Raw genomic sequence first — 15,334 nt, 5'->3', positions numbered from 1 at the left:
ATAAATCCGTAAGAGTACGAGGAGGTGATGGAGTTCTCTTCTGAACAGCTCGTTGCTAGGCAACCCAGATACGCTCTATAATGTTCATGTCTGGGGAGTTTGGTGGTCAGCGGAAGTGTTTAAACTCAGAAGAGTGTTCCTCAAGCAGTTATGTAACAATTCTGGACGTGTGGGGTGCCGCATTGTCCTGCTGGAATTGCCCAAGTCCGTCGGAGTGCACAATGGACATGAATGGATGTAGATGATCAGACAGGACGCTTAGCTGCGTGTCATCCGTCAGAGTCGTATCTCGACGTATCAGGGGTCCCATATTAGTCCAACTGCTCACGCCCCACACAATTACATAGCCTTCACTAGCTTGAACATGCAGGGTCTGGCATGCAGGGTCCATGTATTCATGAGATTGTCTCCATACCAATACGCGTCTATCCGTTCGATACAATTTGAAACGAGACTCGCCCGACCAGGCAACATGTTTCCAGTCATCGATATTCCAATGTCGGTATCAACGGGCGCAGTTGAAGTATGAAGCCTTGTGTCGTCAAGGGCACACACGTAGGGCTTCGTTTCCGAAAGCCCACATCGACGATGTTTCGTTGAATGAGTCACACGCTGACACTTGTTGATGGCCCAGAATTGAAATCTGCTGTAATTTGTGGAAGTGTTGCACTTCTGTCACGTTGAACGATTCTCTTCAATCGCCGTTGGCTCATTTCTTGCATGATCTTTTTCCGGCCGCAACGGTGTCGGAGATCTGGTATTTTACCGGATTCCTGATATTCACAGTACACTCGTGAAATGGTCGTACGGGAAAATCCTCACTACATCGCTACCTCGGAGATGCTGTGTCCCATCGCTCTTGCACCGACTATAACACCAAACTCACTTAAACTTAATAACCCGCCATTGTAGCAGCAGTAACCGATCTAACAACTGCGCCAGACACATGTTGTCTTACACTGGCGTTGCCGACCGCAGCACAGTACTCTGCCTCTTCACGCATTTCTGTACTTGAATATTCATGCCTACACCAGTGCCTTTGGCTCTTCAGTGTATGTTCACACACAAGTGTTTACACCATACTCTGTCAGTGAAAGACCTTTTCGTTCCATGTACAGGTTACACGGCGGTTAATGGAGACACATCCTCCAATCGTCTCCTGCACAACACAGCCGGCGCCGGCGAACGTGTGGAGCACCAGAGGACTCGCCATTCCAAGAAAGCAGGAAAGCAGCAGCAGCAGAGGCGCCGACTGCAGCAGCCGCGGCAAAAGCAGGCTCGCGCCCCACATGGTGAGCTCAAAACACGGTCTCCTGACACCACATCTAACAAATCAGTCGCAAACAGCTGTGCGTCACATTTGGATGAATTACTCGTTGGTACCATACGGAAAGAAAACTGCAGTTGTAAGAGTCGAAGGACGTGAAAGGGCGGTAATGGGTCAGAATGGAGTGAGGCAGGGGTGTAGCTTTTCCCGGTGCTGTTCAGCCTGTAAACTGGGCAAGTAATAAAGGGAACAAAGGAAAAATCTGGAATTTAATTTCAGGGAGAAGAAAAAAACTTCATGGATTGCCGATGACACTGTAATTTTACCAGAGATGGCAACGGATTTGGAAGAACAGTTGAACGAATTGAAGGGGGTGCTAAAAATGGGTTATAAGCCGAACATCAACAAAAGTAAATCAAGGATAATGGAATGTAGTCAAATTAAATCAGAGCAATTAGGTTAGTAAATCATATAATAAAACAGTAAATGAGTTTTGCTATTTGGGCAGCAAAATAGCTGATGATCGCGTAAGTACAGCGGATGTAAAATGCAGACTTCTTCCAAGAAGAAAAGCTTTTCTGGAAAAGAGGAATTTACAAGCATTTAGCATGGGAAACTACCCATCGCACCCCCCTCACATTTAGTGGTAAGAGGGCCCAGTGGACAGCATGAAAAAAGCTGAACACAGATCAAGCATGGAAACAGGAAGAAGGTGTATTGGACTGTGCAAAAAAGCAAAATAGAAACAATGAATGTTCCAAGAATAATAAGTGCAATATAGGGCAGCATTTATGAAATACGTTGCGGTTAAGTGGTTGCCGCGCGGGATAACCGCGCAGTGTGAGGCGCCGTGTCACAGTTGGCGCGACCCCCCCGTCGGAGGTTCAAGCCCTCCCTCGGGCATGGGTGTGCGTGTTGTTCTTGGCGTAAGTTAGTTTATGTTACTCGTACATTAAACATTAAGTAGTGTGTAAGCCTAGGGACCGATGACCTCAGCAGTTTGGTCCCATAGGAACTTACCACAAATTTCCAAATTTGCTGGCACGGTTGCTCAGCGTGTTTAGTCACAGAGCCGGCTGGTCTCTGTCATAAAAAACTGAGTCAATGGATCAGCAGCGAACATCATCGGATGTAATTTGACGTCCACTACGACCAAATACAACGAACAAAATACAAAACGAAAGAAAAAGTGGTTGCGGTGTTGGACAACCAAGCGGGAGAGCTGTGTTCAAACCTCCTTCGCGCCAGTTTTTTTTCCGCTGTTCGCTTTATTAAAATTTCTGTCTGTGTCGTGTTGTAACGTCCGTTTGCAACAGCAACAACTAAGGTAGGGGCCTATAATGACAGCTGATTCTGCACAACCACTCTATTAGTAGTTGAAAGGAAGTGGCTTTCGAATAGGAACCGCAAGCTTTTGTTGACAAGGTACCAAGTCAACCGAATCCTCCACCGGAAAACACGTCTCGTGTGTAATACACGGCTTTAGTGACAGTATGTGTATCATGTGATAGGAATCTCTTATCGACGCACCTACTTTGTACGCCTGGTGATTGAGTGAGATATGCCTCCTTGGCCGCTATAGGTGTTCGTATGAATGTGGTAAAAGTAAATGTCGTGTGATAAGGGCCTCCCATCGGGTAGACAGTTCGCCGGATTCAAGTCTTTCGATTTGACGCCACTTCGGCGACTTGAGCGTCGATGGGGATGAAATGATGATGATTAGGACAGCACAACACCAAGTCCCTGAGCGGTCAATCTCCGACCCAGCCGGGAATCGAGCCCGGGCTCTTAAGATTGACATTCTGTCGCGCTGACCACTCAGCTACCGAGGGCGGACGTATGAATGTGGTCACGCCCAAGGAAATGGTGAAACAATAATAGTTTGTCACATAAGCTGCAACAAGTGAACGCAACACTTCCACAATCACACAGTTTCTCTGTGCTCTGTCAAAACATACGTTTTTAACGTTTTTGAAGTTGCGATCCGTTTTGGAAGTTTTGACTCTTGAATACCTTTGTTGTAACATCGTTCACGCCCGTTTATTTGTTGTTTTCATTTCTGTGAGATGTCTGTATGTACCTCACCTGTTCTCACTATTTATCACATTTACTTGCGAGGGTAACGTGTTCTTACCACACGGCACACATTCCACAACCAATATATAGTATGACAACTACCAAGGCTACAGGAAGAGAACGAACATTTCAGTGACCGGACGGACAGTTCATAATATTGTGGGAAAGAAAACACGAGGAGTTTTGAATACAGCTCGCCTGCTTGGCAGTCCAACCTGTTACCATTTACCCAAGACGTCGTTGCTGTTTCAACCTCCTCTTTATTGCACTTCTTGTTCTTGGATCCTTCACTATTTGTATTTCGCCTTTTTTTCTTATTTCAGTACGCCTTCTTCCTGTTTTCATGGTTGATCTCTGGTTTTTGACAGGCTATCCACTGGACTATCTTATCACTAAATCTGAGGGGGTGTGATGGTGAGTTTCCCTTGTAAGATAAATGTTTTGAAGAACTTTTCTGAAGATGTTTGTCTGGAATGTAGTATTGTAAGAATTTTTTTTAAATGAAGTGCTACAGAAGATTAAATGGGTAGACAGCGTTAAGTATGAGAAGGTACTGAATTGAATGAAGGAAAAAATTTCTGGCACAACATAAACAGAAGAAGCGACCGGTTGATAAGGCACGTCATGAGCCATCAAAGGATCGTCAGTTTGGTGATGGAGGGAACTTTGGGTGGAAAGAATTGTAGATGGAAACCAAGTAAGTAGGTTGAAATGGTTGCAGGTTGCAGTAGTTACTGGGAGATGAGGAGACTTGAACAGGATATGCTAGCATTAACAGCTGCGTCAGAACAGCCCTTGGACTGAAGACTAAAACAACAACAACGTTCGCCATTGAGAGAAATCGACAATTGTCGCGTAAGTCCTGATCACTACGAGCATAACTACTCGAAGTGCTGCTGAATAGTAACATTTCATAATCCGGATTTGCAACCTGTAGTTGGAATGTGACTCCCCATTTCGAGGACACTGTTTTTTCAAGTTCCACATGAGAAATAGACTTATGAGCTGAATAGCATAGAAAGAGACAGTGTGAATGTGGTTTGATAACTCTGATAAATTTCCATGGAAGAATAGAACATTTCTGTTGAGCTTTCATGATTAGTAAGCTTGATTATTCCAAGGATCATATAAAGATTTACAACAATGTACAGCGTAGATATAAAGATTTACAACAATGTACAGCGTAGTTCATTGTTGACAATTCTGAATTGGTCTGTGTGGCAGCTGCGATTGGGAATGAACGAAACCGAATTTCGGGCTCTTATTAAACATTTTCATTTGAAAGGTTGTACTGCCGCACAAATCAAAACAGAATTGGATGAAGTTCACGCGGATTATGCACCATCGTTGAGCACCATTTAATTTAGGATTAACGAATATAAACATTGCTGGACTAGCACCGAAGACAAAGCGCTCTCCGGCGGTGCAATTCAGGTCACTACAAAGGAAACCATAAACAAAATTCACGATATGTATAGCAATGCAAGACCGCAAAAAAAAAAATTGTGAAGCTGCTGATACTGTAGGCATCTCAACTGAGAGAGTGCGTGACATCCCGCATGGACAATCCAATTGCCTGTGCGAGGTGGGTCCTGCCATTTCTCACAGCCGACCAAAAGGGCATCCGGCACATCTGAATATAGTGTATGGCTTTGTTTAATAGCAATTCGCGAGGCTTTTTACTCCGATTTGTGATTTTAGATGAAACGTGAATCCATCGCTGCACAGCAGAGTCAAAACATGTCAAAACAAAGGCTGGTGAAAGTCCATCGAAAAAGGCCGACTGTTTTGTCAGCTGGTACAGAGACAGCCACTGGTTTTGTGATTCCCAAGGAACGATCCTCATAGATTACTTGGAAAAAGGCAGAACTATAACTGGACTCAAATATGCTTCATTTTTTGAGCGTTTGAAACATGCTTTGCCTGTAAAAAGACCAAGATTGACACGAAAACTGTGCCCTTTCAGCAGGATAATGATCATCCCACAAATCAGTGATAACCTTGCCGAAAGTGCATGAATACGGCTTTTAATTGGTTCCTCATATACGCTGTTTACCAGGCATAGCGCAGCGCGGGGTAGCCGCGCGGTCTCAGGGGTCTTGTCACGGTCTGGGGCGGCTCCCGCGCGTCGGAGGTTCGAGTCCTCCCTCGGGCATGGGTGTCTGTGTTGTCCTTAGCGTACGTTAGTTTAAGTTAGATTAAGTAGTGCGTAAGCTTAGGGACCGATGACCTCAGCAGTTTGGTCCCATAAGACCTTCCCAAAATTTCCAGCCTTAGCCGAAAGTGACATTTTCCTCTTTCCTGACTTGAAACTTTGACTTGCTGCAAAGGAACCAGTGGGATGAAAAAGCTGGAGGATCCCTGCCAAGTGTAAATCCTTCACAGGAAATTATATCCGGAAGTGAGTTGTTTGTGAAATCAAGTTCCATACAGTAAAGCTGCATACCCTCGGCTGTAGTTTCCCCTTGCTTTCAGCCGTTCGCAGTACCAGCACACCAATGTTATAGAGTTGAGCAAGCAGTAAAGGAAACAAAAGAAAATTAGGAGTAGGTACATATTAAAATCCATGGAAAAGAAATAAAAACTTTGAGATTCGCCGATGACATTGTAATTCTGTCAGAGACAGCAAAGAACTTGGAAGAGCAGTTGAACAGAATGGACAGTGTCTTGAAAGCAGGGTATAAGATGAGCATCAACAATAGCAAAACGAGGATAATGGAATGTAGTCGAATTAAATTGGGTGATGCAGAGTGTACTAGATTAGGAAATGAGACACTTGAAGTAGTAAAGAAGGTTTGCTATTTGGGGAGCAAAATAACTGATGATGGTCGAAGTAGAGAGAATATAAAATGTACACTGGCAATGGAAAGGAAAGCGTTTCTGAAGAACATAAATTTGTTAACATAGAGTATAGATTTAAGTGTCAGGAAGTCGTTTCTGAAAGTATTTGTATGGAGTGTAGCCATGTATGGAAGTGAAACATGGACGATAAATAGTTTGGACAAGAAGACAATAGAAGCTGTCGAAATGTGGTGCTACAGAAGAATGCTGAAGATTAGATGGATTGATCACATAACTAATGAAGAGGTATTGAATAGAATTGGGGAGAAGAGAAGTTTGTGGCACAACTTGACTAGAAGAAGGGTTTGGTTGGTAGGACATGTTCTGAGGCATCAAGGGATCACCAATTTAGTATTGGAGGGCAGCGTGGAGGGTAAAAATCGTAGAGGGAGACCAAGAGATGAATACATTAAGCAGATTCAGAAGGATGTAGGCTGTAGTAGGTACTAGGAGATGAAGCAGCTTGCACAGGATAGAGTAGCATGGAGAGCTGCATCAAACCAGTCTCAGGACTGAAGACCACAACAACAACCAGATCCATCAAATCACACTCGTAGGAACTTACGAAAAATTTCGTAACTATAAACGAGAATCTTTAGGAAACCAAGACCAATGTTGTTACGGGGGTTATACAATAAAGAACGGTCATAAGTTTTTACAGTCATAATTTCCCACGCTAGTATTTAATTTTGTGACATTCTGTTATGTACAGTAAACACGTTGTATTAGTTTCATTGTTGGCACTCCGGCTTGCCGCCTTTGAAAGGCGGGAAAACCGGAGACATGTTCAGATCCGCCTACCACAATAACGTAGGTGGCGCGCGATGAACAATTTTATTTGTGGCTTTGATTTCTGCTTTCGTCTCAAAAGATCTTCATCTGAGGTATATACAATGTTGGAGGAGACCTACTTCGTTTCTGTTTTTCCCTACAGCACAGCTCGAAGATGGTTTAAATTATTTAAATAGGGGAGACAAATCCATTTACTGCCCTTACGGAAAAAGATATAAACACCGCTGCAGTCACTGCGAGATAGGATCGACGATGAGTCTTACGAACGCTTCCTGAAATACTGAAAATTTTATAGCGTGCCACCCATAGCTTGGTGACAGAACGTTACACATGAGACATGTTTGTGTGCAGTGGGTTGCGAGACTGTTGATTCCCGAACAAAAGGACATTCCCGTGCAAGACTGGATGTAGTTGAGGTTACACGAAAATACGTAATGTCTTCCAAAAATTATCACTGATGACGAAACCTGATTACATAATTTTGATCCTGAGAGCAAACAGCAATGCAACTCTGTTCAGTGTGGAAATCATCGCCGACCCACAAAAAAGCAAAAGGGGTTCTTTCTGCTGGAAAAGTTGTAGTCACCTTATTTTTAGGTTCATGGAATGGCTTATCATCATGTTGTGCCTGCACACACTTCGATAAATGGACGTGGGTGTCCTGAAAACTTTGCAAGACCGTATCAGTTGCAAGAGACCACGTATCTGTCAAAAGAGCTGACTGGTGCACCACGATATTCCACGATCGAATATTGTAAATGTCATTACTGGATATCTTATAAAAACGAATGTGAATTGCATCCCTGACCCTCCCTATAGCCCAGTTTTTGCCCCATGTGACTTTTTTCTATTCCATAACCTGAACAAACAGCTTCGTGGGAGGCATTTTCCATCATCGCAAGCAGTAGCTAAAGCTACAGAATCGATTCCAAAGGATCTTCAATAAAATGGCTTCCAGCATGTCCTTTACGACAGGCTGGAAGAAGAACCATTGAAGTTATAGGGATGAACTATTACCGTTCTCTATTGAACAGCCCTCTTTAAGGTGACCGTTATTTCTTTGTATAAAAATGGGATTTTCATACGTCTTCTTGACCAAACAATTGGGCAACTTTCAATCTCTCATAAAATTCTCATAAAATGATACCATATCACTTTTAATTATTTTATTGATGTGATTAATGTTAATAAAGATTGCCTATAAAGATATAAAACAAAATAAACTATGAAAAAACAGTAAAGAAGATCATTTCAAGCTTTCAGATATCTGCTTATTAAGAATTGTAATATTCATAATACAGAATGTAGAAAGACATACAGCAACAATCATGGCTCTCACTTGTTGTCATCCTGCTCAACAACATCTGATCATTATCGACAGCCCAGAAACGCTCAAAGTAGCCCATCTGTAGCCTTCATTTTCCAGCTAGAGAGTCTCAAAATAATGGTTCAAATGACTCTGAGCACTAAGCGACTTAACATCTAAGGTCATCAGTCCCCTAGAACTTAGAACTACTTAAACCTAACTAACCTAAGGACAACACACACACCCATGCCCGAGGCAGGATTCGAACCTGCGACCGTAGCGGTCGCGCGGTTCCAGACTGAAGCGCCTAGAGATTCTCGTCTGCTAGTAAAATTGAAGGAGGAACAGATGCTGTGGTTTAACCTACATTAGCGCAAATTGTAGCATGTTTCAGTGAAAAACCTTTATACAACGTATAGGACTGAAATCGTTCAGTCATGGGCATATACTTCAGTGGACATAACGTGAATGTTTGAACGTAGTACTGTAGGTACTGAACAGGACATGTTAAGTTCTTATGTAAACACGATGTCTCATTTACTTTGACCTCTTCAAATAGCAATTTCTCCAGAAATAAAATTAATAACGGATCACGCAAATGTTATTCAGCTTCGAGAAGAACAATAAGCAGCGTCACTGCCTTTCGTGTAATTTTGTTCGTTACAGAGATACGAACAGCAGTACGTCTATTTTAAACAGAACCGTATTTTTTTAGTAGGTAGTCTGCTTCCTCTTCTCAAGACCTGTTGAAAGACGTATCACAGTGCATCATGCAGGCAAACATGATACAATTAAAAACATTACACAAAATTGACTTTGACTGATTGACACGTTGTAATATCACAAACCGTCAGCTGAATATGGTTGACTGAATGACCAGAGTTCATTTCCTTTGTTTTTCCATTTGTTTGCTGTCAGTTGCAGCAAGTGGACGAATAATGTTGTCCCGGGCACCTGCGCTGTGTGGCAGTACAAGAAAGTCAAATCAGTTTTCTGTTAACGTTTTTAAGAACATTCAGTTGGTGTGAATGATAGGTACAATGCAATACACATTTGTACATGTCTTGAGGAGGGAAAGTTGATTAGCGAATGAGAAATGTAGAGTACTATTTAAAAAGGCCTTACTACTGTTCATATCTTCGTGGAGAACGAAGTTACAAGAAAGGCAAGTCCCCTTGTTAGATAAACAATATTTGCTTGATGCATTTTTTTTATTTTGCTTCTGAACAAAAAGTTATTTTGGGTAGTCAAGGTAAATGGCACAGATTGCATATTAGAAAGTAAAGTTATTCAATCCCAAAGAAATTTAAATATTGGATTTACTGCGTATAATTACTAAATATTTTTTTATCTGTTTCACGACATAAGATTTACCAAATTGTCACTGCTTCTCTCGTTGTAAAGGGTGATTCTTATTAACGTTTAAAAAACCCTGAAGCGACGCAGATGACGCTGAGACAAGTAACTGAACGTAAGACACACGGGGCCGCAAATGTTGGGACATATCCCGAAAGTGGACGATAAATATTCAATTTTTTGCTTTGCGTTAGACAATTAGGTGTTTACATTCATTTAATATTCGTTGTTTTATTTACTGGTCTCGCGGTCTCCGCTGGTTAACTGCAGTGTACAATACACAAAAATCAATCACATTGCGTCACAAATAAATAAGTGTAAGCTTGCATCGCTGCCAGTGAATGACCTATGTGTTCTGTAAACAAAAAAAGAAGGTAAAAACGAAAGAAACACAAGATAACATAAGCTTTTGCTTGTTAAAGCGAGGACAATAATTTTGTAACTTCTACGTTTACAACAGGTCAGGTTCACAAAAGATGTTTCAAAACAGGGTAGCCTAGCGGAGCGATGTGTAGCATTGCCCCCCCACTGGCGGCGATTGGATGGACAAGTCCAATCGCCTCAAGTACATCGAGATAGGTGACGTAACATGTTCAACAATTTTCGTCCACTTTTGGGGTATTTCCCGACATTTGCGGCCCCGTGTGTCTTTAATTACTTGTCTCTGCGTCACCCTCGTCACTTAGGTGGTTTTTAAACGTTGATAAGAATGACCCTGTTTAATGATCAATTTCTGACCCTGCCTGTAACCTGTTTTACACTTGATAAAACATTGTAATGAGGACAATTAGAAGTGAGTTACATTTTACTATACAGACGTTTTTCAATATGTGTAACATTATTTTGAAGTAGTAATTATGTAGTATAATCCGTACTAGTCTCCTCAGGTATAATGCTTCTGTAACAAAAATATTTTATTTTTTATAGCTTGAGCTCTTAAATACTTACACTGTTATCCAGAAACATAATATTTAGTCTTATTTACGTACAAAGTCAGTATCATTTGTAAATGAATCCAAAATATGGATTACTCATTAATCTTTTGCTTCCATTTACAGGAAATCGGTAGATATTTCTCAGTGAAGAATAGTAACACAAAGACGACACCATCTAAGGAGTAAATGACCGAAAATGCAGTCGCATTCGCCTCTGTGTGAACAAATTCTTCAATTTTAAAAAAATCATCACAATTCATATAAAATCCGTCAACAGTAATTCCAAGGAGTGACGAGTATAGCGTGGAGCAACTGAATTGCATCAGGAATTGTGAGACCACTACGCTTCAAACTTCATTGCGTTCTGATATCTTTAACAGTTCATTTCTGGTGGTCAGTGCAAGCTGCAAGTGTAAACTGAAGACTAAAAATTATTTGTCATGTCAGGACAAAATTAATAATCACATCAGATGAATTCGCAGTTGCGAATAATGATTACCATCAGCTGTAGAATGGAATGACGACAGTGAAAATTTGTGCCATACCAGGACTCGAACACGTATTCACCACTTATCGCGAGCGGTCGCCTTACCTTTCTTTTCTTCTGCTTTTTGTTGAACTCTTTTTGCTGTATGTTGTTCGTCAAATATGTTCGGGGCGGACGTCCGATGACACCCATTCAGGTTTTTCGTTGAGCCATTCACTCAGTTTTTTGTTAGAGGGGGTAGCTAACCCACCGACCGAACTCGCTGTGCTACCGTGCCAGCTACCGTTTGGCTCTTCGTGCACGACTCTTTGCTACACCCAATCGTCCGTATGTCGTCAACCATACGTCTACGATCTGTACTCACACATCCATTATGTGTATTCCCGTACAGATCAGACTTACTTGAAAGTCGCATGCCCGGTATCGGTAGATAGAGCGTAGACGTATAGTTGGCAACGTATGGCAGTCAGGTGTGACCGTGAGTCGTGCACGGATAGCCAAAAGGTAAAGCGACCGCTCGCGATAGGCGAGAAATCCGGGTTCGATTCCCGGTCAGCCACAAATTTTCGTTTTCGTCATTCCATTCTACAGCTGACGGTAGTCATTATTATTCGTAATTGGGAATTTAATCTGTTGTGTTTAGTAACGGCTGTGGTCGCCGCAGTGATCGTCATCAGAATAACATTGGCACTGCAATATCGTCAAACTAATAATGTCACTCTGTATCCATGAAAATAAAATTTGGTTAACAGCAAAGAGAAACAATTTTACTTCAAAAGAGAAAATTTTCAAACAAAAGCTATATTTCTTTTCTTTTTACATATAAGAGCTTCTAAATTCCATAGAAGTCCAGGGTGATCCATAACTCATGCACTTGGTTGCCACAGTGCGCTTCTTTGGAGAGTAACAATAAAAAAAGTCTACAATAAAATTCCGTCCCGTGAACGTTTACGGCCGAAAATGGACTCGGAATAAAGGTATTCATTACTCAATTAATATGGCGTAGTATTGTTGCCCATTTAGGTGCAATGGGTAGAGTTATGCTTTTGAATGCTCGAGTGCCCAGTTAGTTGGAACTGTTATTTCCTTTCGAACAATATTGTATCTGGCTTCTTAGCCGTTGTATGAAAATACAGCCCTTGCAGTTGCTTAAAACTATCTGAGAAACGAGAGAAACCTTTAAAAACGTTGTCAGTATTGTTCCACTTTTCTTCAGTTATATACACTCCTCCTCCCCCCACCTCAAATAATGCTGACTCAACCAGTCTCCTCTCGGTCTATCATTGCATCTTTTATCCCCGTTAGTCCTCTTGCAGCGATAAAGATACATCGTCTGAGTAGACTATATGGCTTTTCGTCATTTCAGTCAACTATATTCGGAAGCAGTTTCCGTTTTTAACTTTCGCCATTAGTTCAATTCATTAGTGTTAACTATCACGCTTACCATATTCATATCCATTACATCCTCCTTTAGAACATTACCTCACTAGTAAGGCAAACATAACATTACAGAGGCAAATACCAGCGTCTGCTTCTATTTCTTACTAACATTATGGAAAATGTAAATGTCGTGTGACTGGGGCCTGCCGTCGGGTAGACCGTTTGCCGGGTGCAAGTCTTTCAATCTGACGCCACTTCGGGGACTTGCGCGTCGATGGGGATGAAATGATGATGATTAGCACAACACTACACCAAATACCTTAGCGGGGAAAATCTCCGACCCAGCCGGGAATCGAACCCGAGCCCTTAGGATTGACACTCTGTCGCGCTGACCATTCAGCTACCGGGGGCTGACACCATCGTGGTGTAAAGTCTAATTACGACCTTCAACTTTCAGTCATCTGAAAAAACTCTCATTGAACGTATGTTTAAGAACTCCACATTGATAACTTTTGTAGTTACTTATGTGCTTTAATAGTTACTTAATTTTAACTGGTTATTACTCTTCAAGAATAGTTGACCAATAATTGCTACATTCAAGGCTAAGAAAATTGTAATTATGGGGTATGGCGTCTAGTTTCATCGAATTCTACAGCACTGCTGGACTTATCAAAACTAGAAAATAAAAATAAAAAATTAACCTACACTCGGAATAGAATCCTCGAACATGAGTACTCTACCGAAAAGCCCTAACCACTGCACTAATTGGGGAGCACAGCTGTTCTGTATTGAATGAAGGTATTTACTATATATGCTGCTTCAGTGTTGCCAAACTACCATTCTTCTCCGTCCATTTTCTACCGAGAATTAGCATAGGATGAAATTTGTACTGTTAGTACGCAAGGAACCGCGCTGTGGCACCGGGGTGCGCCGATTTTGGTTCCTCTCACTGAGAAGTTAGGTTGTTTTACCATGCTGTACTCGAGAGGGCGTAAGAAGACCACTGACAGCTCTCAGAGCTGTTGCCAGCATTCATCTGCCCATCGCCCAAGCGAAAACAACAGCCGTCTACAGAGCTGTGAATACACTGAGTCGTTGCCGTAGAGACCTTTATGAAATCGCATTACGTTACTGTTTGAGGTAGGTGCACGAAGCTGCTGCGCCCAGATCACTGCAAACCGTCGGCGATCCGACTCAACTGTAGTAATATCAAATGACAACAAGGCCCAACGGTACCGACCGGTCACCGTGTCATCCTTGCCCACTGGCGTCCCTGGATGCAGATATGGAGAGTCATGTGGTCCGCACACCGCTCTCCCGGCCGTATGTCAGTTACCGAGACCGGAGCCGCTACTTCTCAATCAAGCAGCTCCTCAGTTTGCCTCACAAGGGCTGAGTGCACGCCGATTGCCAACAGCGCTCGGCAGACCGGATGGTCACCCATGCAAGTGCTAACCCAGCCCGACATCGCTTAACTTCGGTGATCTGACGGGAACCGGTGTTACCACTGCGGCAAAGCCGTTGGCCAACATGTAATATTTGTATTGATTATTAGATTGTAAGAAGGAATCGGCTATCAGGACAACAACTAACATCTCAAAAATGAAATGCTCCCAGCAGTTACCACAACTCAGAAACCATTTCACATACGAATGTGTGGTGTCTGTTCTTTCGGACATAGCAAGGAATGCGGATAGGTGGCGCTAGGTGGGAGTGTGAGTCGGCCGGGGAGCGTCCTGAGACAGTCCATGCATCTGTGATTAACATTATGGCCGGGTGGCGCAATGGTTAACGCAACTGCCTAGTAAGCAGGAGAGCCCAGTTTCGAATCCCTGTTCGGCACACATTTTGACTAGTCACCACTGATTCCGCATAAGCAATTCATCAGTTCCCTCCGTTTCCTTTCCTTTCCCCTTCTCCACCTTCAACCGAATAACTATTTAGTGGTTATGGAAAGTGTGTTTTTCACATTCAATTAATGTAGAAACAAGTACATTAAAAGTAAAGTAGTCCTCAATTCGAAAGTTAGTTTGTGCACACAGTGCTTTATGAAGCATGGCATTCTACAAGGTAGTGTGTCCCTGTCTTCACCCAACCTACGAACTTAATTAGCAACATGTAGACATAAAATTTAACATGGATTCCCAACTACGGTGTAATTTGGCATTTTTCACGTTAACAAATCACTGACAGGCGTGAAAGAAGCGATCAATAACAGAGAAAACCAAAAAGTAATTGGGTATTATCGATACTGCACAACGCAGTAAAAGGATTCTCTCAAAGATTTGGTAAATGCATGCAAATTCCTCTAACAGTGATGAGTAAATTGGTCTAATACACAAAACATATACGAATCGTATTTGGCGTAACATGGAATATGGTCACAACACTGAAGAAGAAAAGAAAATTATTGGAACTAAAACAAGAAACAAGACATATATGCTACACATGATGTACACTCTAAATCATTACTACGCCACTGTATCATTGTAACATGTTTACAGGTTTGTCCTTTATAGTTTTCTAAATCAGTTATGCTCCAGCAAAGTCGCACAACTTGGAAAACCATGAAAGGCGTTTTTGAGGTAAGCGCATAAATCGAAGACACACCAAAAAACTGTTAGGTTTCCGGTACCCAAACGTCGTTTGGAAATATAATGGTTGTCCATGAATACATTAGTTTCATCAGAAGTTTTAATTTTTTGTACATCACTTAAAAATATTTAAATTATAAAGAAGTGAAGCCAGATCTGTCATCTTCTCATGGCGCATAAGGAGAAAAGGTATTACAATACTTTATTATGTAAGGAAAAAAGATAAATTCGCTTTATATTTGTCATCACTGAATGATGACAGTGTTTCTCCTCTACCTTCAACAGGCAACTTCCTTCCTG

General features: G+C 42.0%; 1 protein-coding gene and 1 pseudogene across 1 annotated transcript in view; one reads left to right on the top strand and one right to left on the bottom strand.

Annotated features, from left to right (window-relative positions):
• LOC124804948 (lactase-phlorizin hydrolase-like) overlaps positions 1–11,817 on the top strand; it is a 146,935-nt gene extending 135,118 nt beyond the window's left edge. The window contains exons 10-11 of the mRNA XM_047265334.1: positions 1,119–1,292; positions 10,697–11,817. Of these exons, the coding sequence (XP_047121290.1) occupies positions 1,119–1,292; positions 10,697–10,707 (185 nt within the window). The 3' untranslated portion in view covers positions 10,708–11,817. The remainder of the gene's footprint in view (positions 1–1,118; positions 1,293–10,696) is intronic.
• Positions 11,818–13,848: 2,031 nt separating this feature from the next.
• LOC124709232 lies at positions 13,849–13,966 on the bottom strand (annotated as a pseudogene).
• Between the last annotated feature and the right edge of the window lie 1,368 nt (positions 13,967–15,334).

This window comes from Schistocerca piceifrons, chromosome 7 (genome assembly GCF_021461385.2).
Source record: "Schistocerca piceifrons isolate TAMUIC-IGC-003096 chromosome 7, iqSchPice1.1, whole genome shotgun sequence".
Taxonomy (NCBI): Eukaryota; Metazoa; Arthropoda; class Insecta; order Orthoptera; family Acrididae; genus Schistocerca; species Schistocerca piceifrons.
The sequence above is the reverse complement of the archived record's forward strand: the minus strand, read 5'-3'. Positions and strand labels throughout refer to the sequence as shown.